Below are 23,627 nucleotides of genomic sequence, written 5' to 3' on the forward strand. Positions count from 1 at the left end.
AAGACAGGTCAAAATCAAGTTTATATTCTTTATTTGTTCTGGAGATATTATTGACATTGCCCATCTTTATAGCACTGAAAATCCGGTGGTGAGACTTTCCTATGAAGTGCTACAACCTTGGCTTTTGAAATGTTTTGCTGATACTTTCATAAAGGGAATTTCAGGATGGTGAAATGCACGGTGGCACTGTTATCAGCACTGCTGCCTCACAGCTCACGGGATCAATTCTCAGCTTGGGTCGCTCTCTGCACATTCTCTCCGTGTCTGCATGGGTTTCCTCCGGGTGTTCCAGTTTCCCCCCACAGTTCATAAAGATGTGCTGGTTAGGTGCATTGGCCATGCTGAATTTTCCCTCAATGTACCTGAACACGCATCAGAGTGTGGCGACTAGGGGATTTTCACAGTAACTTCATTGCAGTGTTAATGTAAGCCTATTTGATAATAATAAGCCAGATAAATAAACACAAACTTGTTCTTGGGATCTTATTGACACAGCTCATCTCTATAGCCTGAAATGCGGTGAGACTTTCATACGAGGTGCCACAACGTTGGCTTTTGAGGGCTTTTGTAACACTCTCAAAGAATTTCAGGATTTTGTTCCAGTAACAAGGAAGGAATGATGATATATTCTTAAAATCATGGTGAATTGCAAATTGGAGAGGAGCTTATGGAATAGGATCATAGAATCCCTACAGTACAGAAGGCCATTCAGCCCATCATGCTAGCACTGACAATCCCAATCAGGCCTTATTTACCCTGCTAATCCCCCTGACACTAAGAGGCAATTTAGCATGGCCAATCCACCTAACCAGCACATTTTTGGACTATCGGAGGAACAAGAACAAATAAAGTTTATGTTTATTTATTGGTGTCACAAGTAGGCTTACATTAACACTGCAATGAAGTTACTGTGAAACTAACCCAGTTGCCACACTCTGCAGCCTGTTCGGCTACACTGTGAGAGAATTTAGCAGCACGTCTTTCGGATTGTGGGAGGAAACCAGAGCACTCGGAGGACACCCACACAGACACGGGGAGAATGTACAGACTCGGCACAGACAGTAACCCAATGCTGGAATCGAACCTGGATCCCTGGTGCTGTGAGGCAGCAGTACTAACCACTGATAGATAATGATATTCCGAAGACATGGCTGCTCTAATAAACAATTCCCATTCCGTTCCTGCAGGAATTGCAACTTCCTTCCGCGTACAAAATGATATAATCTTTGGCACCTGAAAATGTGATCGGTGTTCGCGCAAGACATTCTAAAAGGTAAAGCAGAGTTGAAAAAGCAAAGATCCAACCTTTTGGCTGCCTTTTACTTAAGTCCAGCAACACATTATAACAATTTATTATTGCAATAATACAGCACACTGCAGGAACGTGGAAAAGTGATATGTCTTGATTCTGCGAATGTAACTCAGCATGGAACATAAACCAGAGTGTGACAAAGGGCCATTCTTCAATACAAGTCTTAAATGCTCAGCATTTCACAGAATCAATAACATTCTCCACCGTTCTCATCAGGTATGGAACCAAAATTGTGGTTTTTAAAATTAGGATCTCTCCAACTGATATTTGTTCTCATAATTTCGTAACACTATAAGGAATTTCTAAGGAATTTGATGATTGTTTCTTTAAAACTATTATTAAAACTATGGTATTCTCTTCTCCAGGCCTACTTGGTATGGTAACAGTAGAAGTTCAGCAATCAAAGTCATGTAGCGTGCATGCCTTGTATTGCTGCTCCACGCTCAAAAGTCAAGGCTGCGCTCCATCTGAACTCTCAACGTCTGTTACTTTTGGAAGAGAGCACGGCTATCTGCTGACTGTATAAACAAGGTCGTTGTGAAGCAGCGCTCTTTGCCAACAACTAGTCAGTTATGTGGTGCAGTGGCAGGGCGCTTTCTAATTGCTGTTTAGTCAGGAATATTTGGAAATTTGTCAAATGTTTAAGTTAATAAGCATTAGACAGATAAAGGGCGAGATGCAAGGGGGTAGGAGGAAGCTCGTGCGGATCACAGACACCAGCACAAGCTGGAAAGGCCTGTTTCAGTGCTGTAAAATGCTAATCAACAAAATTTGAGTTATTCTAAATGGGAAATGGTCTTACATTAGCATTGCTTAGCAAGCTGACTAGTAGATGAGCATTAACTTGCAGTGTCCAACACAACAGCTTCATACGGGCAGCGAGGTGATAAAATAGTTAGCACTGCTGCATCCCAGCACCAGGGACCAGGATTCAATTCTAGCCTCATCCGTACGGAATTTGCGCATTCTCCCCGTGTCTGCGTAGGTTGCCTCCAGGCGCTTCGGTTTCTTCCCACAGTTACAAAGATGTGGGGGTTAGGTGGATTGGCCAGGCTAAAATCTCTCTTCGTTTCCTAAGGTGTGTAGGTTAGATGGATTAGCCATGGGAAATGTGTGGCATTACGGGGATAAGCTGGGGGTTGGGGGGTTCCTGGGTAAGATACTCTGTCAGAGAGTCTGTGCAGACTCGACAGGCCGATTGGCCTCTTCTGCACTGTAGGAATTCTACGACATGACTATGATTATATATAGAGCATATTCTCTAAATAAAACAGTCCTCGTAGTCTATAAAACAGAAATAATGAGGTGATGCAGGTTTCTCACAGATGGGTGACAACGCTACATAGATAAAATGCACTCTGAGGGGCTAGGTAAGATGTAATTTTGGAAAGTAAGTGCAAACTAGATGGGCCGAATGACCTGTCATTTGAAATTTTAAAAAAAGCTGTGAATTCTGAAATTAAAGCATAGCATGTTAGAAACATGCACACATACACATGTACGCACACACGCACCCACACAAACACATACATACACATATGTGTGCACAGGCATACATACACACACACACACACACACACACACGTACATACATCAGCATTTGAGAAAAGAAAAAGCTGATTAACATTTCCTGTTTGGACTCTGCAATGAACTGAAACAGAACGCACAGAATGATGATTCCAGCATGGACAGACAACCTGCGCATCCATTCCCAACAATGTGTACTTCCCGGTCGTGCCTTTGAGGGCTAAACCCTGGTGGCCACAATTCCACAAACCTGTCAGATTTTGCCTCAGGAGCAGGCGGGACAGAAGTCCTGTAGCGAGAGCTGGAGGCGGTGGATGTAGTGAGCCCAGAGTAAGATCGAGATCCCGGGTAGACACTGCTGCCATAGCTGCTGTATCTGCAGGACATGTCAGACAAAGGAGGCAGAAAGAGAGAGAGAGAGAGAGAGAGAAGGAGGGAGAGAGGAGTAACAGTTAGCAGGCAAGCAAGCGAAGAGTCCCATCAACCAATGCAACAGGAGCAGCACACAAGAATCACGGCCGTAGCAGACAAAATGGAAAAGCAGCTGGGTACGTATGCAGAACCACGTTTGGAACGGTCACCATTCTGCTGTTTGCTGGACCAATTTGTCGACTTACAAACTGAGTGTAAAGTGGGCCTTGGCTAAGATGAGATCAGTTTGACAGCAATATGTGGTCAATGCAGGCAAATAAAGCTAAGCAGCACGGGGAGGGGGTGGCTCAGGGGTATTTTCACTGAACTGGTAATGCAGAGATCCAGGATAATGCTTTGGGGACCCGGGATCGAATCCCGCCATAGCAGATAGTGAAATTTGAATTCAATAAAAAAAAACTGCAACTAAATGTCTAGCGATGAGTGTGAAACCACTGTTGATTGTCGTAAAAACCCATCTGGTTCACTAACGTCCTTTCGGGAAGGAAATCTGCCGTCCTTACCTGGTCTGGCCTACATGTGGCTCCAGAGCCACAGCAATGTGGTTAACTCTTAAATGCCCTCAGGGATGGGCAATAAATGCTGGCCCAGCCTGTGATGCCCATATCTCATGAATCAATAACAAAACAAGCTTGTGGCCTAGATATAGCCACTATGCCCCATTTTAAGGGATCATTGTACATCCCACACACACACAGAAGAGTTTAACTGTAAGTACAATCACTGACTGGTGGCATTCAAACATTACCAGACCTCTACCTCTGATCTGCGTTTGGTCAAGGATGTGGTGCAGCCAATTCTACAGCGCCTTGCAATTTTGCACTGCCTCTCCATATTTAACATTGCTAATCACAATAAGATGCACAGGCGTATCAGTCAGGGCTTGTGAAGGCTATTCCTTCAGGTCAAGTGCCCTCACCACCCCCCCCCCAAGAGTTTATATGTAATGGGCAGCACAGTGGTTAGCATTGCGCCAGGGATCAAGGTTCAATTCCGGCCTCGGGTCACTAACTGTGTGGAGTTTGCACATTCTCTCCCAATCCGTGTGGGTTTCCTCAGGGTGCTGCGGTTTCCTTCTACAGTTCAAAGACGTGCGGGTTCGGCTGGTTGGCCAAGCTAAATTGACCTTAGTGTCAGGGGATTACCAGGATAATCCATGGGGTTACGGGAATAGGGCCTGGGTGGGATTATGGTCAGTGCAGATTCAATGGGCCGAATGCCCTCCTTCTGCACTGTAAGAATTCTATGGATCTGCCTTAAACTGATAAATTACTTAACGGGATAATGTTTTCTTGCAATTCAATATTCACCAGCACAGTAAGAGGAGAAACCATTGCTTTTGGTCGTGGCACAGTGTCCGGTTGTGGCCACATTCATGTTCTTAAAGGTTACGGCCAGTCAGCAGTTTTGGCAATGCCACAGTCAAGGTGCTTGATTTACAAACCAGAAGTGTGTTTGGTTCAGGGATCTTAAATCTAGTGGCTACACTTTTGATGGTTTTATGAATCCTCAGCTGAAATGCCAAAGGTGAAACATTACAATACCTGAGCTCCCCAAGCGATAGATGGCAGGCCGAGCAAGATATTACACCCAGAGGTCCAGTAAGCCTTGCTGCGTCATACAATTCCATCAAAACTCAACTGTTTTCAATCACGACTGTGTGCCTTTTACTATTTCAGATTTTATGCAGAAAATTAAACCAAAACCAACTTGATAATCTTATGAGAGCACAGCCTTCAACTGTCAGTGTTTGGGATAAGTTCGGGGCCTGAATATTCTGTCTATCGGACGAGCTCACGGAGGTTTACAGCATGGAAACGGGCCCTTCAGCCAACTTGTAAATGCTGCTCTTTTTTTAAGCTCCTAAGATAATCCCAATCGCCCACACTTGGCCCATATCCCTCTATACCCATTTACCCATGTAACTGTCTAAATGCTTTTTAAAAGACAAAATTGTACCCTCCTCTACTACTATGTCTGGCAGCTTGTTCCAGACACTCACCACCCTGTGTGTGAAAAAAAATGCCCCTCTGGACCTTTTTGTTTCTCTTCCCTCTCACCTTAAACTCTCTAGTTTTAGACTCCCTTACCTTTGGGAGAAGAAATTGATTATCTATCTGATCAACGTCCCTCATTATTTATAGACCTCTAATAAGATCACCCCTCAGCTTTTCATGCTCCAGCGAAAAGTGCCCCAGTCTGTCCAGCATCTCCTTATAACTCAAGCCATCAAGTCCCAGCATCATCCTTGTAAATCTTTTCTGCACTCTTTCTAGTCTGTGTGGAGTCTGCACGTTCTCCCCGTGTCTGCGTGGGTTTCATCCGGGAGCTCCGGTTTCCTCCCACGGTCTAAAGATATGTGGATTAGGAGCCAAGCTAAATTGCCTGTTTCTGTCCCATGATGTGTAGGGTCGATGGATTAGCCATGGTCAGTGTGTGGGGTTTCGGGGATAGGGCGATGGGGAGAGGGATTGTGCTAGATACTCTATCAGAGAGTCGGTTCAGACTTGATGGGCCGAATGGTTGCTTTCTGCACTACGAGGATACGATGACCCTGGCCGACCCACCCACTCAACACCCAAAAAGCAGAAGGGCCATGTAAAATTATGGTCAACTGATCTCTTGATGGGTTAATCTGTCTGCTCGATTGTTGGTGGGAGCCTTTCTGACCTTTGCGTGTGCCCGCCAGCCAAAGTATTGCACAAGCGCACATTGACGCCAGGACGAGATGCACAGTTACCCGTGTACACCTCTCTGGATGAGCAACATAAAATTCTGGCCTAGGCCTCAAGGCCTAGGCCAAATGCACCAAGGGCACTTCCACCATTTGATCAGAAGAGATGAAGAGCTGTTGCCTCCCCATGAACGACAGAAGGAGCCTTTGTGAAGGTCCTCACATTCTTCCTCCTGAATCTGGAGTCTATTATGAAGTAGAAGCAAAGGATGATCACAGCCTGAAAGCATCTGATCTCAGAAATACTGCACGCTTCCTGAGACAATTATTCCGTCCCAATTGTTTTCTTTCATTAAGCTTAATAATCTCATTACGGACTGTTGGAATTCCGTGCGTGCTTGGTTCTGAATTTAAACAAAACCTCCTCATTGAAGAGATCACTGGTAAATGGATACGTCTCATCTCGGGTTAATATTAAATTATGTCGTCAGGTATTTTGATGAAATATAATGCAGAAATCGCAAAAATGTAAACATTAATGGAATGGTCACCCAACCTCAAGTGTTCAGAAGTGAAGAAGGGTCTTGCCAGCTCATATAAAGCAGCTACTTATAGCACAGTATTCTGGAATAGAACTTAATTAGGCAGTCAGATCCCCAAGGTTTCAATAGATCAGAAAAGACAAAGGTCTTTTCTAACACACGCATATACACACACGCACGAGATAGGTACATTCTTGATTGGTAGGAGGATCAAAGGTTACGGGGAAAAGGCAGGACAAGGAGGTTGAGAAACATATTGGCCATGACTGAGTGGTGGAACAGACATGATGGGCCGAATGGCCTAATTCTGCCCCGGCATCTTATAGTCTTATGGTATGTAGCTTGAGCAAACCTTGTTAAATTAGAAAGGACAAAGGAGTTATAATTTCTGAAGTGGATGTCTGCTGTATGGAAACAACAAGGGAGAGAGCAATGATAGGGACATCATAGTTTCCACAAAGATTTCTATTTTGAAAGCTAGGTTAATGTTATTAAGAGAGAGATTACAAACAAATTGTACAGGATATTCCCATGGCATGACTTTACTGCTCCACGCAACAGCAGAATGAATCTCACCTTGAAAACTGGAGCATCACTAGGGGGCAGTAGACACATGCATTACTGAACTCTTGGTTGTCGAAGGGATGGTGGGTCTTTCTCATTCTCATCGCACCACATCTTTTATTTAGAGTATGGCATGTCCAAACGTTGTGATCACTCCAACCAATAAAGAGCATGCACGGTATCAATCACACACACACAGAATAACAAATCCTTAGATGTTTGCTTCAAGTCAGAAAGACATGAGGAGGCTTGTGTGAGAACAGGAACAATAAGAGTGAAGCTCAAATCAATCAGAGTCACTGACCACAGAGAGCTATGTGCAGGGAAGGCAGTGGCACAGTGGTATTGTCGCTGAATTAGAATCCAGAGACCCAGGCTAATGTTCTGGGGATCCAGGTTCAAGTCCCACCACAGCAGATGGAGAAATTTGGATTCAACAGAGAGAGAAAATCTGGAATTAAAAGTCCAGTTATGACCATGAAACCATTGTCAATTGTCATAAAAACCTATCTGGTTCACTAATGTCCATTTAGGATCTTAAATGACTTGGCCTACATGTCATTCCAAACCCACAGTAACGTGTTTGACTTTTAAAATGACTTTGCAAATGGTTGAATGAGACATTCAATTCAATTAGGAATGAGTAATAAACGCTGGCCTAGCCAGCGATGTCCACAAAAGAATGCAAACAAACACACTGGAGCAAAAACGGGCAGGTGTCAGTGTTTTTTTTGAACATGACTGGATGTAATGAATGAGATCTCCACCTCCACAGGAACGCGCTTCAAACTGTAGGGACATCATAATATGTGACTCAAAACAGAAACACGGGGCAGGATATTTAGCTCCAAATGGGAGTGAGCACGAAGGCTGGCCGATAGAAACACATTGTCAGCTGACTTCCTGGTATCGCCCCCAAATCAGCCATTTTCTCAGAGATGAGATGGGCATCTGCCAGACAACCTGCCTGCTTGCTGTGGGTGGCCAATGATTAATGGTCCAGTCTCAGGGATTAAATGGCGGACAGCAATCAAGATAGGCTTTGAGGATCTCCTTGCCCGCCTACGAGCTGGCCTGTGAAGAGGTACCCCTCCCCCTCTACAGTGGCTTGGCTTTGGATTCCAATTTTTAAATTTATTAAGGGACTGCAGAGTTGGCACCAATGTGCCAATTTAACAGTCACAATACATTTATCTGAACACTTGCAATCACAGGCATTTGTCAGATTTAAGGACCCACTGTCCAAAGATCTCTGAGCCACATTGCACCTGGCAGACTTTTATCAGATATGGAAACACCATGGACAGGGCTTTCCTTATCTAACCGCCATGTAGCGGGTGGGACAGGACCAGGCAAAGCTTTGTTGACCTTGGACAGGGTGTTTGGTCTTGGGGCAAGTGTGGCCGAAAAATTCTGCCCCAGGTGAAAAAAATGTTAGGATTGTCACATAATCAAGGAAACAGAATATACCGGAGATGTATTGCTTTAGAGTTAAGCTCCTCACTAACGGTGTTGCTGAAGGTCACCAAAATGTATGACAAGTGCAGTTTGAAGTCGTTCAACGCTCTGTCACATGCTTTAAGATCGTAAACCTATGTCTCTCAAGAGCAGGAAAATGGGATCATACTGGATAGCTTATTTTTTTGGCTAGCATGGACATGATGAGCCAAAAGGACTCTTCTAACATTCTATGGACAGAATGCTCCCATGTTGAGACTACTAAGTACGATGGAAGGCGGTTCCAGTAATGCCTTTCCCGCTAGCAAGATGGCCGGATCCCGCACCAGAGTCTGTGCTTGGAATCTTATTAATTATGCACAGGAATATTCCCTACAACTAACCTGGCAGACTGCAACTGATCTGTATCACAACTCACCCATACCGCTTAATACCCAAACCAAAGACTAATCAATGTTATAGAAACCCTACAGTGCAGACGGAGGCCATTCAGCCCATCTAACCTGCACCGCCAACAATCCCACCCAAGGCCCTACTCCCCACAACCCCACACATTTGCCCTGCTAATCCCTCTAACATACACATCCCGGTACAAAGTAGCATGGCCAATCAACCTAACCTGCGCACCTTTGGACTGGGGAAGGAAACCGGAAGCAACCTATGCAGACATGGGGAGAATGTGCTAACTCCACCCAGACAGCAACCCAAGCCCGGAATCGAACCCAGGTCTCTGGTGCTGAGAGACAGCAGTGCTAACCACTGTGCCACCCATTTTTCAAATTAGCTTCAGCAGCATTTTGGGGTAGGTAGTCCCAGATCAACACTGCTCTTGATGGAAAAGACTTCCTGAAATCATCCCAGGTTCTGCCCCTCCATTCTGGATTCCACCCTCCAGCCCCAGAGGAAGCCATTTATTTGCACATATTCTATCAAATCCTTTAATTATTTCAAACACCTCCTTCATCTGTACTCAGTGAAGTACAAAGTTAATCCACTAACCTGTCCACATAAATTAATCTGAAGAGCCCCCAGTATATCATTGTGATATATTACATAAAGCACTCAAACCTTGCTTAGATATGGACGTAGCTTGAAATGAAAATGCATTGCTGGCAACCTGCAGTGTAACAGATTACAAGAGTCATCCCAAATAAGGGAAAGCAAATGGAATTCAGTGGGCATCTTGCCTGAAATGTTCAATGAGCAACAATTCAAAAATAGTGTGTTGGTCTACAATGCTAGAATAACTATTTATGAACACAGTTTATTTTATTGTATTATTTTTTAAGTGAAGAAATGACTCCGTGGAACAATAAAAAGACTGTAACCTACAGATGTGCGTCAGGGCTATTGTATAATTAATTTGAGGGCAAGCTAGTGGTTGGCCTAGTTCAGGCCTACCACCTATGCCTTTGGCCTTATCTTGCTTGCGTTAGCTCCTTCAAACATCTATCCAGCCTCTGTCCATCCTTTTCCCCATAGCTCCACAAATATTTCCTTTCCGTGTACATGTTTCCTTTTGGAAGTTACTGCTTCCACAGCATCTTCAGGTAGTGCATTCCAAATCACATTTGGTGCATTTAAAACATTTCCATCTCCCTTCTGGTTCTTTCGCCAACTACCTTCTCTCTGCTTCTTTATAGCATTCTTTTAGACCTACTTCTTTGACCAAGTGTTTGTTACCTGTTAAAATATCTAACAAAATTTGTTTAAAATTTAAGTTTATTTATTACTGTCACAAGTAGGCTTACATTAACACTACAATGAAGTTACTGTGAAAATCCTCTAGTTGTCACACTGTTTGGGTACACTAAAGGAGAATTTAGCATGGCCAATGCACCTAACCTGCACTTTTTTTGGACTGTGGGAAGAATCCAGAGCACGCAGGGAAAATGTACAAACTCCACACAGACAGTGACCCAAACTGTGAATCCAACTGGCGCTGTGAGGCTGCAGTGCTAACCACGGTGCCACCCTGCTGTCCTGTACTCAGTCACAGAAGAAAATGCACCTGGAAAATCCTTTGGGACAATTAACTATTTTAAAGATGCTACATAAATGCAAATCATCGATGTTGAATTTGTTGGTCTGAAGTATTAAATCTGAAAGGTTGTACTCCAAGACAGAAGAGAACAGGACCAATAGCTGAAAAGTTGTGATTTTTCTCCAAATCAAATTATTCATTGCCAATGCAATGTTGCACAAAGCAAATCCAGTTTCACTTAACAGATACCAGACTGACATCCTTTAAGCTGCAGTTTGTCAGCAGAACTAGCTCCCAATTTGCAATCCACAATTCATTAGTAATTTTGTTTGTTTTTCTTTTCTTTTGGGCTTTGGTCCGACTTCTGGTTTGGGTCACTAATTGTGTGGAGTTTGTACCTCTTCTCCGTTTCTGCCTGGATTTCCTCCGGGTGCTCCGATTTCCTCCCACAGTCCGAACAATGTGCTGATTAGGGGCATTGGCCATTCTAAATTCTCCCTGCTTGCGCAGGAATCTCAAGGAGTTGGTTTGCAAGTACAGCAGGTAATTAAGAAGGCAAATGGAATTTTGTTCTTCAATGCTAGAGGGATGGAGTTTAAAAATAGCGAGGTTATGTTGCAGCTGTATAAGGTACTGGTGAGGCCACACCTGGAGTACTGTGAACAGTTTTGGTCTCCTTACTTGGGAAAGGATATACTGGCACTGGAGGGGGTGCAGAGAAGATTCACTAGGTTGATTTGAGAGTTGAGGAGGTTGGCTTATGAAGAGAGACTGAGTAGACTGGGGCTATACTCATTGGAATTCAGAAGAATGAGGGGAGATCTTATAGAAACATATAAGATTATGAAGGGGATAGATAAGATAGAAGCAGGGAAGTTGTTTCCACTGGCGGGTGAAACTAGAACTAGGGGGCACAGCCTCAAAATAAGGGGAAGCAGATTTAGGACTGCATTGAGGAGGAACTTCTTCACACAAAGGATGTGAATCTGTGGAATTCCCTGCCCAGTGAAGCAGTTAAGGCTACCTCATTGAATGTTTTTAAGGCAAGGATAGATAAATTTTTGAACAGTAAAGGAATTAAGGGTTATGGTGAGCGGATGGGTAAGTGGAGCTGAGTCCACAAAAAGATCAGTCATGATCTTATTGAATGGTGGAGCAGGCGCGAGGGGCCAGATGGCCTACTCCTGCTCCTAGTTCTTATGTTCTCACAGCACCAGGGACCGGGACTCAATTTCCAACTTAGGTCACTGGCTGTGTGGAGTCTGCACATTCTCCCTGTGTCTGCGAGGGTTTCCACCAGGTGTTCCAGTTTTCTCCCACAGTCCGAAAGATGTGCTGAATAGGCACATTGGCCGTGCTAAAACTCCCCTTCAGTGTAACCGAACAGGTACTAGAGTGTGGCAACTCGGGGATTTTCATAATAACTTTGTAGCAGTGTTAACGTAAGCCTACATGAGACATCAATAAATAAACTTTAAACTTCAGAAATCACAATTAAGTTCACTCTTCTGAATAGAGAATTGTACTGAATATAGGTGTTTTTATCGTATCTTCCAAAGCTGAGCAAGCAGCAGCTTGGTTTCACCAATGACAAAACAAGACATTTCAGACTTAAAAGCTGCAACCAGCCCCCGATCACTGTCACCTTGCTGGCAGCAGTATTAGTAAATATAAAACGCAGGAGATTGTCATTGACTTCAGGAAGTGTAAAGGAGAACATGCCCCTGTCTACATCAATGGGGACGAAGTAAAAAATGGTCGAGGGCTTCAAGTTTTTAGGTATCCAGATCACCAAAAACCTGTCCTGGTCCCTCATGCTACAATTAAGAAAGCCCACCAACGCCTCCGCTTTCTCAGAAGCCAAAGGGAATTTGGCATATCAGCTACAACTCTCACCAACTTTTACAGATGAACCACGGAAAGCATTCTTTCTGGTTGTGTCACAACTTGATATGGCTCCTGCTCTACCCAAAACTGCAAGAAATTACGAGGGGTCGTGAATGTAGCTCAATCCAGCACGCAAATCAACCTCCCATCCATTGACTCAGTCGACACTTCCTGCTGCCTCGGAAAAGCAGGAGGCATAATAAAAGACCCTACACGTCCCGGACATGCTGTCTTCCATTTTCTTCCTTCGGGAAAAAGGCAGGAATCTGCGGTCACCTACCAACCGACTCAAGAATAGCTTCTTTCCTGCTGCTGTCAGACCTTTGAATGGACCTACTTTACATTAAGTTGAACTTTCCCTCCACCTAGCTATGACTGTAACACAACATACTGCACACTCTCCTTTCCTTCTCTATGAACAGTATGTTTTGCCTTATAGCACACAAGAAACAATATTTTTCACTGTATACAAATACACGTGACATAAATAAATTAAATCTAATGCCTCCTTTCAGAAGATAGTTTTATGCTGCATTTGGAGCAAAAGCCACTTTGCGATGCTTTGTATCAGCTGCTGGAGTCTCTCGTTTTGCTTCAACTCAGCAATGGGTAGAAAACTAAATGGTGACCAACAATAAAACAGCATAGCACAGCTCTCCAGTGCAAACATAAAGATATCTCAAGTTATTGAAAGGCAATCACTGGCCAAGAAACAGTGTGCGTTTGATTCTGATACATCATTCAAATGCTAATAAACTTTGCTTGTAAATAGACTCAGTACGCCCAAGACTTGATCACCTCTCTCCAAAATCCTTGTGTTAAGAACTGCATTAGACAAACATCCTTACAAAAGTATGTTTAAGCTTTCCCTTCCTGTACACAGTGAAAAGTAATGTCACAAAAGCGCTGTTACCTGCATTCCAATCTCTCATTTATACTCCAAATTAAAGGTATAATCTTCCACTTAAATTCATCAATATTTCAGATCATTATTTTGGAAATGGAAGGAAGAACTTGGGCCAGAATTCTCTGGTCTTGTATACCCTGCTCCTGCTGCCAGGAAGGACGGAGAATTTGGCGCTCAGCCTTAAATGATGCTGGCGGGGGAGGGTTCGGTGAAGTGGAGTGGTGCTTGGGGTGAGGGGGCTGTGTTTGGAGGGGTGGGTGATAACTCTGATAGGATGGTGAATGCAGACATTTCAGTTTGTAGAAAACAAGATCACCCCTCCATGGTATAAAATCCCTACCATGCAGAAGGAGGCCATTTGGCCCATCGTGTCTGCACCAACCACACTCCCAATGTGGCCCCATTCCTGTAACCCCACATATTTACCCTGCTAATCCCCCGACACGAGGGGCAATTTAGCACGGCCAAAGAACCTAACTTGCACATCTTTGCAATATGGGAGGAAACAGGAGCACCAGGTGGGAACCCATGCAGACACGGGGAGAATATGCAAACTCCACACAGATGATCACCCAAGGCCGGAATTGAACCCGGGTCCCTGGTGCTGCGAGGCAGCAGTGCAAACCACAGTGTCCCCACATAGTCTGTGAATTTAATATAACAACCATATTAGTACTGGAAGGAGAGGGGGCAGATTGGCAACGTAGATTCACCCGAGTGAGCACAGGCTAACAGTGTTATGAAGGCAGGTTGTACACATTCAGGTTTAAATTCCCCTGGATGTAAAGAATCTAATGGAGGAGATCAAGATGGCCAAAGGATTTGATGGGGTTAGATAAAGAGAAATTATTTCCTCTGGTGAAGAAAGTGGAGAACAATGTGGTGGAACCTTAAAATCCAAGTTAGGAAGTTCAGGGGTGATGTGAGGAAACACTTCTTCACACAAAGCAGAATGGAAATCCGGTACTTACTCTCCTTCTGTACTGTAGGGATTGTGTGTAATACAGATGCAAAAAGGCCAACTCATCAACACTTTAGTCATCCTGACAATGGGATCCTTATTTCCTCCAAGTACACAAAGCTCTTAATGCCTACTCCTCCCAACAGCCAAACAAAATACAGAAGACTCCTTATCATCCTTTGTTTACAACTATATCAATGAGCATTTAAACTATGCCGCAAGCTGCAAACATAATGTAATGCTGCCACCCCAAAAACATATCAAGTCCAGGCTTGTACAAGTTTATGCTAACTTGACAAAATGAAGTTGGCAAATTCTAGCTGCTGAAAAAAAAAATCAAGTTAAAATGCAGCAAGAAAGCAACCCACACCAATTTTAAGACCATGACTTGTGCTCAGTCCTAAAATCTTGCATGTTATCAAGAAACAGTGGTGAGTTATTTTTTGGTTTTTTTCTCTCACATACTTGGGATTATTTTCTAACGGGCATTTTTTGATGGAACTTCTCATGGTGCATGAAGTTTCAACTATATAATTCTAATGCGGGCATTAGGCTTGACTATATATCAAAATTACATGATAAAAAAACCTACTGCTCAGAGCAAAACAGCATCCATTCAAACTTGTTTCTGTTAATGGTCTACAATTTTCTAACACGTAAAGACCAGCTTCATCTGAAATGGAAGAAGTGGGCAGCGATAATGGATGGACACACAATGTGTCCACACACAAACCCAAGAGCTCACCTCATAAATGAGAATCTATAAATTCAGAATGATGCACCGTGGACTATTTAGTTTCCAACAAAGGGTAGTATGCTTCAGATAGCAATAAAAGAAAGAGAGATTTTGATGACCCACCTACTGGAAGACCTGGATGTAAAGGAGTCAGTGTATTTGTTCATGTAGGAAGATTCCAACTGACTGTAAACAGAAACAGAGAAGCTACAAGTGAATAAAGGAGAGAAACTTCCAAAACTAGAACATAGTTAAAAGTGAGGAATGTGATCGGATAGTTGTGAAGTAATTTGCTTTCCATTGCCTCCTTAGAAATAGAATAAGCCTGACCTCAATTTGAATATCGATCTAGGAATTTCAATTGATAAGGTTCAAGAGACATAGAGAACCAGTTGGCACATTTGATTTGGCATTGGAAAATAGACCAAGGAGTGTACAAGATGCAAGAAACCTGACAAAATTTCATAAACCAGAGGATATTAGATTCAGGCAGGATATGAGGATGTTTCACTTTGCTGAGAAAGGTTGATTGGCACCCCATCTATCACCTTAAACATTCACTCCCTCCACCATCAGTACACCGTAGCAATAGAGGGTATACATAGAAACAAAAAGCATGAGTAGGCCATTTGGCTGTTTGAGCTGCTCCACCATTCATCTTAATCATAGCTGATCAGTGAATTCAATATCCTGATCTCCCCCCGCTTCCTCCCATATCCTTTGATCCCTTTAGCCCCAAGAGCTATATCTAATCTCTTCTTGAAATCATACAACATTTTGGCCTCAACTACATTCGGTGGTACTGAATTCTACACATTCACCACCCTCTGGGTGAAGAAATTTCTCCCCACCTCAACAGAGAGCACATGAAATATAGCAGCAAAGGTAACAGGCCATAGGTTGCCATGGTAACATTGGGAGGAAAAGCCATATGATTGGTTGGCCAGTCAGATATCATTGTGAAGGGTGGGATTTTCTTTTCCCTTGCACAGAGTTGCTAGCTGAGGCGAGAAATCCATATGATGTGCACAACTCTGAACTTCATTTGAGACCTACATTGACACACGTGTTTAAAACCAATACTGGACCCAGTTTGCTCCTGACTAATGTCATTTGGATGGCAAAACTTTAAGTTCATCTGGCTGAGTTTCTCTCAAAATATTTAACTTGAGTTTACATTCAAAACATTAAGCAAACATCTCTGTACACACGCGTGTATGTTAAAGCTCAGGCTGTTGACACAAGGACATTAAGACTTGGGTTGTACACAGGAATACATTAAATTACTGGCTGTGTATCAATATTACATCACTGCATGTTAGAACACAACCAGTGACAACTTTGTATTGGGTGTAATTGACCAATGGCAACAAGATGTCAGGGTCAGCTGACTCAGTAAACCATGGAACCAATGACAGAATGATGTAATAGTCAGCTGACCAGCTGACTCACTTTCAATAAGAACCTGTGTAGAATTGTGGGAGCTTGGGATTGGCCCAGGGCAAGGCCCCAAATTTGGAATCATGATTTTTTTAATTAAATCCTTTCTTTCATTTATAAGTTGGATTAGGTTTTGTTCTATTTTTATTGTCGGCATTTGAAGAGTTCCTTCTGATGAAGCACTGCACAATATTAATGTGAATCGACAAAAGGTTCAGTAAAAGACCCCTTAAATATTTACATTTGACTTGCGTGTACTTAAAAATAAAAATTTCTGCAGGCTTCTACAACTACAGGAACGTTTCTCATGGGACTGGGCAGTGTTACAAATATTTAGGGGTTCTGTTCTGTTTCATTCTCATACCTGCCCCTTCAATTAGTCACAATAGTGGCGATTCTAACTGAACTGTATAACATTGGCTCACCAATTTCAATACAAAAGCTATTTCCCTTGGTTAATAGTCGTGAGTGAAAAGTTGAACACAATTTTCAAATTAAATATAGATAATTGGTTCAGTTATGAATTAACAGGAGACATAATGGAATAAAACATTCTAATGGACACTGAAGGTCTTAACTGAAATATTCTTAGTTCAACCCAGATAGAGGCAAAATGCTATAATGTAGCTGCTTCAGAACTGACCAGTGGGGGAATAACATTCACACAACTTTCTGTTCTCTTGTTTTCTTTCATGCAGAGAGACAATGACTTGACTTGTGATCCATCTAATGTCATTAACACTTGTTGACCTTTTTTTTAAAGAACGGATTTTTCTTCTTGAATGCTACTCATTATCGTGAGTGCAAACCCACATCCTCGATGCATCAGAATTCAATTATCCCACACACGGGGTTGTAGGAATTGATGAGATTGCACCTTTAAACATGTTGAGGTCTACCCAGGCAAAAAGTGCAATACTCTCCATTTCACACAGTCCTTTATCGTAGCACTTAAACAAGCACCTTGAGGGACACCGACCCTCAACAATCCCAGACAATAGTCCCATCATGGAATGGCATTGGCCAGGCCTGACCAAAGGTGGGTAACAGGGTAAACACATTAAAATGGGAAAATGTCCAGTAAGCGCAAAACTGACCATGTCTGTGCTAGGAGGACAGCATCAACAAGTATTTTTTTTAAATACAGTATCCCTACAGTGCTGAAGGAGGCCATTCGGCCCATCGAGTCTGCATTGACCACAATGCCACCCAGCCCATATCCCTCTAAACCCATGTATTTACCCTTGTTAGTCCCCCAACACTAAGGGGCAATTTAGCATGGCCAATCAACTAACCCACACATTTTTGGACCGCAGGTGGAAACCGGAGCACCCGGAGGAAACCTGCGCAGACACGGCAGGAGAATGTGCAAACTCCACACAGACAGTGATCCAAGCCGTGGAATTGAACCTGGGCCCCTGGCAGCAGTGCCAACCACCATGCTGCCCCCAAAATGCCCAGGGGATAGACCCAAAACCAGAACAATTCAAAACCAGCACAATTAAAAACCAGTTTTTAAAATAAGTTAACAAACTAGAATACAGATGCACACACAGCAACTCTGATCTACCTGCTGTCTCTCATTTCTGCTTCTTTGTCTTTGACCCGTTTAGGCGTTTCGGTCAGATCGTAAGAGAAGAGATGGAAAGGCGTATGAAGAAGGTATGGCAACTTTTCAACAGTAGGAGACAAAGCTGGGGTAACATTGGCTGAGGAATCTTGAGAATTGTTGTGCGAGATCGCTGATGACGGATGAATAGCGATGGATGACGATGACGACGATGACAATGGTGATGGTTGAAAACTATGTGGGTAATCACTGAGAGAACTGGGTGACTGAGGAGAGCTAGACGATGGGTCATTTATGCCAGGAACCTGGAACTGGCTGCTTGATCCTTCCCCTTCGGGCACGGGGATAAAGCTCACTACATATTTTGAACTCTGGGGACTACTTTCTGCATTCTCGCTTGCTGCGTCGGGCTTCAAGTCACTGGCAGGAGAAAGGGATGAAGAGATAGGAAGGATGGAAAAGATTGGAGAGGGACCAAGATAAAAGAATATGCGAAAATTGAATTAAGCACGCAATTCAAAGCATTAAAGCAATTCTTTGAAGATGTAAATGTATCATGCATTTCTAAACCAGAACCTGCATTACTTCATCTGTAACCTTGTTTTATTTGTATTTTAAAATCAATATTAGATTACTCGATATGAGAGATTAAGTTCCTTCTCTTTGAGAAGGTCTCAACATCTAAATACTTTCTATGACTACTGTGGGGTAGGAAATTTTATCCAAAAAGCATTTGATGGTCGTTGTGAAGTAATTTCATCCATCCAACAGATGGTTACAATTATTGGATATTAAACACGCAGAACATCCCGAGTGTTAAATCTGGTAGGGATCATCCAAATTTAGTCCCAATACCTTTCCTGACCCTGACGAGAGGGGTCATCCTCCCCCTCATCCTCAGTATTGGATTCAGTAACTGGCTGTTCTTCTTCAATGTCTTCCTCTTCGTATTCCTCCTGTCTGCTTGCAGAATGTGGCGGAGGGGGAAAATGATGCAAAGAGACAGTGAGAATGAATAAGCAAGTAGAAATACAAGACAGACAGAATGACGGCGACACACACACACATCAGTAAATGGCAGCGATTTGAAAAGATCAAGGGCACTTTGGATAGTGAGGAAATGATTGAACGACCCAGTGTCACTGTTCTGAGCGGCGAGTCCAAAAGGGACAGATGTAGGTAAAGTATGTGGGAAAAACATAAAGCTACAATGGGTTTGCATGGAACAATGAGCCACCGCTAACTAGAAAAGTTGACCATTGTTATCATTGCTACATATGTGGGATCATAGAGTCCCAACAGTGAAGGAGTCGTCCCCAGCTTGGGCCACTGTCTGTGTGGAGTTTGCACATTCTCCTCATCTCTGCGTGGGTTTCCTCCAGGTGCTCCGGTTTCCTCCCACAGTCCAAAGATGTGTGGGTTAGGTTGATTGGCCATGCTAAAATTGCCCCTTAGTGCCCTGAGATGCATAGGTTAGAGGGATTAGCCGGTAAATGTGTAGAGATTTGGGGATAGGGCCTGGGTGGGATTGTGGTCAGTGCAGACTCGATGGGCCAGATGACCTCCTTCTGCATTGTATGGTTTTTATGATTTTTAGGGGGGCATTCAGTCCATCGAGCCTGCACCAATAACAATCCCACCCAAGCCCTATCCCTTATGTATTTATCCTCATCACCCTGATACTAAGGGGCAACTTATCATGGCTAATCCACCTAACACGCACATTTTGGAGTGTGGGAGGAAACTGGAGCACTTGGAATTGGAACTCGCTGTCAGGAGAGTAGCGGAAGCAGATAGCATTGTGATTTTGACAAATGCATGAATAGGATGGGAATGGGGGAATATGGTCCCAGGAAGGGGAGGGAGTTTTAGTTCAGTTGGGCAGCATAGTTGGTGCAAGCTTGGAGGGCTGAAGGGTCTGTTCTTGTACTGTAATTTTCTTTGAAACCCACACAGATGCAGGGAGAATGTGCAAACTCCACACAGACAGTTACCCGAGGCCAGAACTGAACCCTGGTCCCTGGCGCTATGAGGCAGCAGCGCTAACCACTGTGCTGCTACCTTTTATAAAAACAATAGCTGCATACGAGAAAAAGCTGATTCCTTCAAACATTTTATCTCATTAACAGCAAGTAACAAGGCACTAATCAAACTGAGGGAGTCAGAATGCATGGTAACTTTGAAGCACAAAAGTGCCATTGGAACCCAAGTTCTGAAATTTCTCCACTACAATTTCTAATCAATTCTGCTGAACATGTTACTCACTGATCAGTTTGATATAGTGCAGTTTGTGTCCACAAAGTGCAAAAAAAAATTAAATCCTGTTCTGTGCTGTGAGGTCAACAAAAAGGGGCTCCCACCAGCTGAGATAATTCATATATTTTTGCTTTTGGCTTGGCAGATTACCTTTTCAAAATGTCGCACAGATTTCTGTGGTGGACTTATAGCCAAGACCTCTGCAAGTTTTCTACAATCTTGGGGTACACAATGGGTGTTTGTTATGTTGTTACTTTAGACTTCAGGAGTAACCACCTGATTTATTGTTATCTTCACCCCTCACCCTTACCCGCCCCAACCAAACCTATGCCGGAGCACAGGGTACGTTTCAGACTCATTCCTCACCCAAGTGTCCATTCTTTCTGTGTCCCCCAAATGAAAATATCAACAGTCACAGAAGACCGGAGATGGGCGTGCTCACCCGTGAACACCTCCCTGCAGAAAACGCTGAATAAAAATGATCTCTTTTTTGCTACCTCTGAGCTAAAACTAGGGCCTACAATGGTTTGAATGGGGGCACAGGTTTGTGTGTGTGGTAGGGTAGGGTGGAAGAGAAGGAAAAAGAGGTAGAATTACTGTTGGACCCATTGGAGAAGACTGTACGATAACATCCAGCGTATAATGAACCAACTTTGCTGAAATCCCATTCCGTCCAGTTATTTTTTTTTCAGATTCTTTGCCAAAATGTTGATGGCACACATAACTTTTTATCTACAAGTGTCAAAGTAGGCTTATATTAACACTGCGGTGTAGTTACTGTGAAAATCCCCCAGTTGCCACCTCCGGCGCTTACACAGGTATACTGAAGGAGAATTTAGCATGGCCAGATGCACCTAACCAGCACGTCTTTCAGACCGGAGGAAACCGGAGCACCCAGAGGAAACCCATGCGTATACGGGTAGAATGTGCCTCAGTGATCCAAGCTGGGAATCGAACATAGGTCCCCGACGCTATGAGGCAGCAGTGCTAACCACTGTGCCACCCATGAGGCTATATGGGAAATTCCAAAAAACATGCCTCTAGTTTTAAGGATCACACAGCAATTGGAAATGGAATATTTGCAAAAGGGAAGAAAGGAAACAGGAACGACATGTAAAAGTGGAACCTGCATTATCGCAAATCGAGAAAAGCCAGGCTTAAACAAGCAGATCCATCATCCAAGTTCATGCAAGCAGCAACTACAATAACAGAGCTGGTAAAACACTGTAGCCAGTTCTGTCATTTCTCTGCACCCTGAGCTGGTATTACTCATTAATTAGTTTTTCCGTACGACTCTGAAAATGAGAAGTTGGCCAAATGGTTCAAAATGATACAACCAACACCTCTTCTCTCCTATAACCATAGGTTGGCATCTGTATTTGTACATTTGCTCATGAAGGAAGTCTGAATGGTATTGGTCCTACTCCAATGGACAAAAAAAATTTTGAAAAAGAGTATTTGGATCTGAGGTTCCATGGTGGTGAGTTACACAGAACTTTGAACACATTGGTCAATGGTCTGCAGCATCAATCTTCCATAATTCACTGGGTCATTTACATATCAATTGGTGGTTCTGGGGCATATATTTTATGTAAGAATAGGAGCTTGGAAATGAAGGTGTTGTCTTTCAAAGGCACAGTCCGTCTGAAGTCCGTTGAGCAGCGTACAAGTTGGAAAGTAGAACAAACAAAGAACAAAGAACGTTGCAGCACAGAAACAGACCCTTCAGCCCTCTGCACCAATCATGCTGCCCGACTGAACTAAAACCCCCTATCTTTCCAGTATCCATATCCCACAATTCCCATCTTATTCATGTACTTGTCAAGACCTCCCTGAAAAGTCACTGAATTGCCATCAGTTGAGTCCTTAGGATCCCTACATTTCAGAATGAGGCCAGCCAGCCCATTGTGTCTGCGCTGACTCTCTGAAAGAACATCTTACCCAGGCTCAACTCCCTTCCCTATCGCTGTAACCCCGCACATTTACCACAGCCAATCCACCTAACCTGCACTGTGGGAGGAAACCGGAGCACCTGGAGGAAACCCACACAGACACGGGGAATAGGTGCAAATTCTACACAGACAGTGACCCAAGCCAGGAATCGAGCCACTATGCCACCGTGCTGCCCAGTTGGAGATTTCCATTTTGGTGAAGTCAGAATAAGGCTTGCGCCTTGGTTTACGGGGAGAGCAAGCAAAATTCACACACTCACCCGATGCTGGAATTGAATCCAGATCCCTGGTGCTGTGAGGCAGCAATGCTAACCACTGTGACATGTTATACTTAAGGATATTCTTACTTCACCTTATTGTCTCTTTTTCAAAAAAAAGTAGTTTAGTAGTAGCAACGTTTCTTATCTAGGAACGATCGGGTAGTTAGAACATCTTGTTCTTTATGGAACCCCAGGACGTCTCTCGCATCTTGGATAACCACACACACAGGAAAATGTGTCAGTCACAGCAGGTCGAGGAGCTCTGGGTTCCAAAGTTTAAGCAGAAGCTGGCACCAAAGCAACACAACCATGATATTGAGGGTTCTGATGATGGTATGCAATGCCTATAGTTTAAGACTATGTAGTGAGAGGTGGAATGGTTAGCTAGCAGGCAGTCAAGAATAAACAGTCAGCAGTCTCTTGAATGTACCTCACTCTCCAATCAGTATTCAGACCCAAATGTGGAAGAAAGTGATGATTGATCTGGGTATTGCAGCCCGAGTCCTGGTTGGGTCAGGGAAAGAGAGAAGCATGGAGACTACTGGAAGACCAACAGCAATAAGGGATTTGATAGTTAGGGAATCAGTAAGAATAATTCATGCGGGGAAACTAATTTCAATGAGGTAAGAATGGATCAAACCCAGATCAATTGGAATCAAAGATTGGAAGGCAAAATTGTAACTGAGCAATTGGTTGTCAAGAGATAGTTTTCAGTCAAAGTTCATTTCCATAAAAGGGGGAAAATGGGATAAATAAATTAAAAGCTCCCTGGATGACAAAAGAGATAGAGGTTAAGGTGAAACAGGAAAGGTGTGCTTATGATAGTTGGATAATACAGGTTGAATATGGAAGGTTCAGAGGAGAACTGAAAAAGCAAATCAGAGAAGCAAGCAGAGAGTATGAGAAGAGACTGGCAGCTAAAACAAAAAAAGGGAATCCAAAAGTGTTCTATGGGAATATAAATATTAAAAAGGTGGTGAAAGGAGGAGTAGGGCTGATTCAGAACCAAACAGGAGATTTTACATATGGATGCAAGGAACATGGCTGAGGTATTAAATTAATACTTTTCATCTATCTTTAACCAAGAAAGATACTCTGTGGGTGATGGTGAAGAGGAAGTCCTTCAGGCACTTTGTGAATAAGGAAGTGCTGTCTGTCCTTAAAA

The 23,627-nt window shown here is 43.3% G+C and overlaps 1 protein-coding gene across 12 annotated transcripts in view; it reads right to left on the bottom strand.

The window, feature by feature from the left end:
• The window catches only part of fhod3b (formin homology 2 domain containing 3b), a 560,180-nt gene that overhangs the window by 111,859 nt on the left and 424,694 nt on the right, over positions 1 to 23,627 (bottom strand). For 3 of the 12 annotated variants that reach the window (XM_080202871.1, XM_080202833.1, XM_080202928.1), the window contains 4 exons: positions 18,850 to 18,954; positions 17,995 to 18,414; positions 15,108 to 15,170; positions 3,090 to 3,215 (listed from right to left, as the gene is read on the bottom strand). The exons of 1 other annotated variant lie outside the window; for it this stretch is intronic. In XM_080202871.1, the coding sequence (XP_080058997.1) occupies positions 3,090 to 3,215; positions 15,108 to 15,170; positions 17,995 to 18,414; positions 18,850 to 18,954 (714 nt within the window). Of the gene's footprint in view, positions 1 to 3,089; positions 3,216 to 15,107; positions 15,171 to 17,994; positions 18,415 to 18,849; positions 18,958 to 23,627 lie in introns of all 12 variants that reach the window. 8 more of the 12 variants (XM_080202852.1, XM_080202843.1, XM_080202825.1 and 5 more) reach the window with 5 other exon arrangements.

This window comes from Carcharhinus amblyrhynchos, chromosome 2 (genome assembly GCF_965287045.1).
Source record: "Carcharhinus amblyrhynchos chromosome 2, sCarAmb.v2.hapA, whole genome shotgun sequence".
NCBI classification, from domain to species: domain Eukaryota; kingdom Metazoa; phylum Chordata; class Chondrichthyes; order Carcharhiniformes; family Carcharhinidae; genus Carcharhinus; species Carcharhinus amblyrhynchos.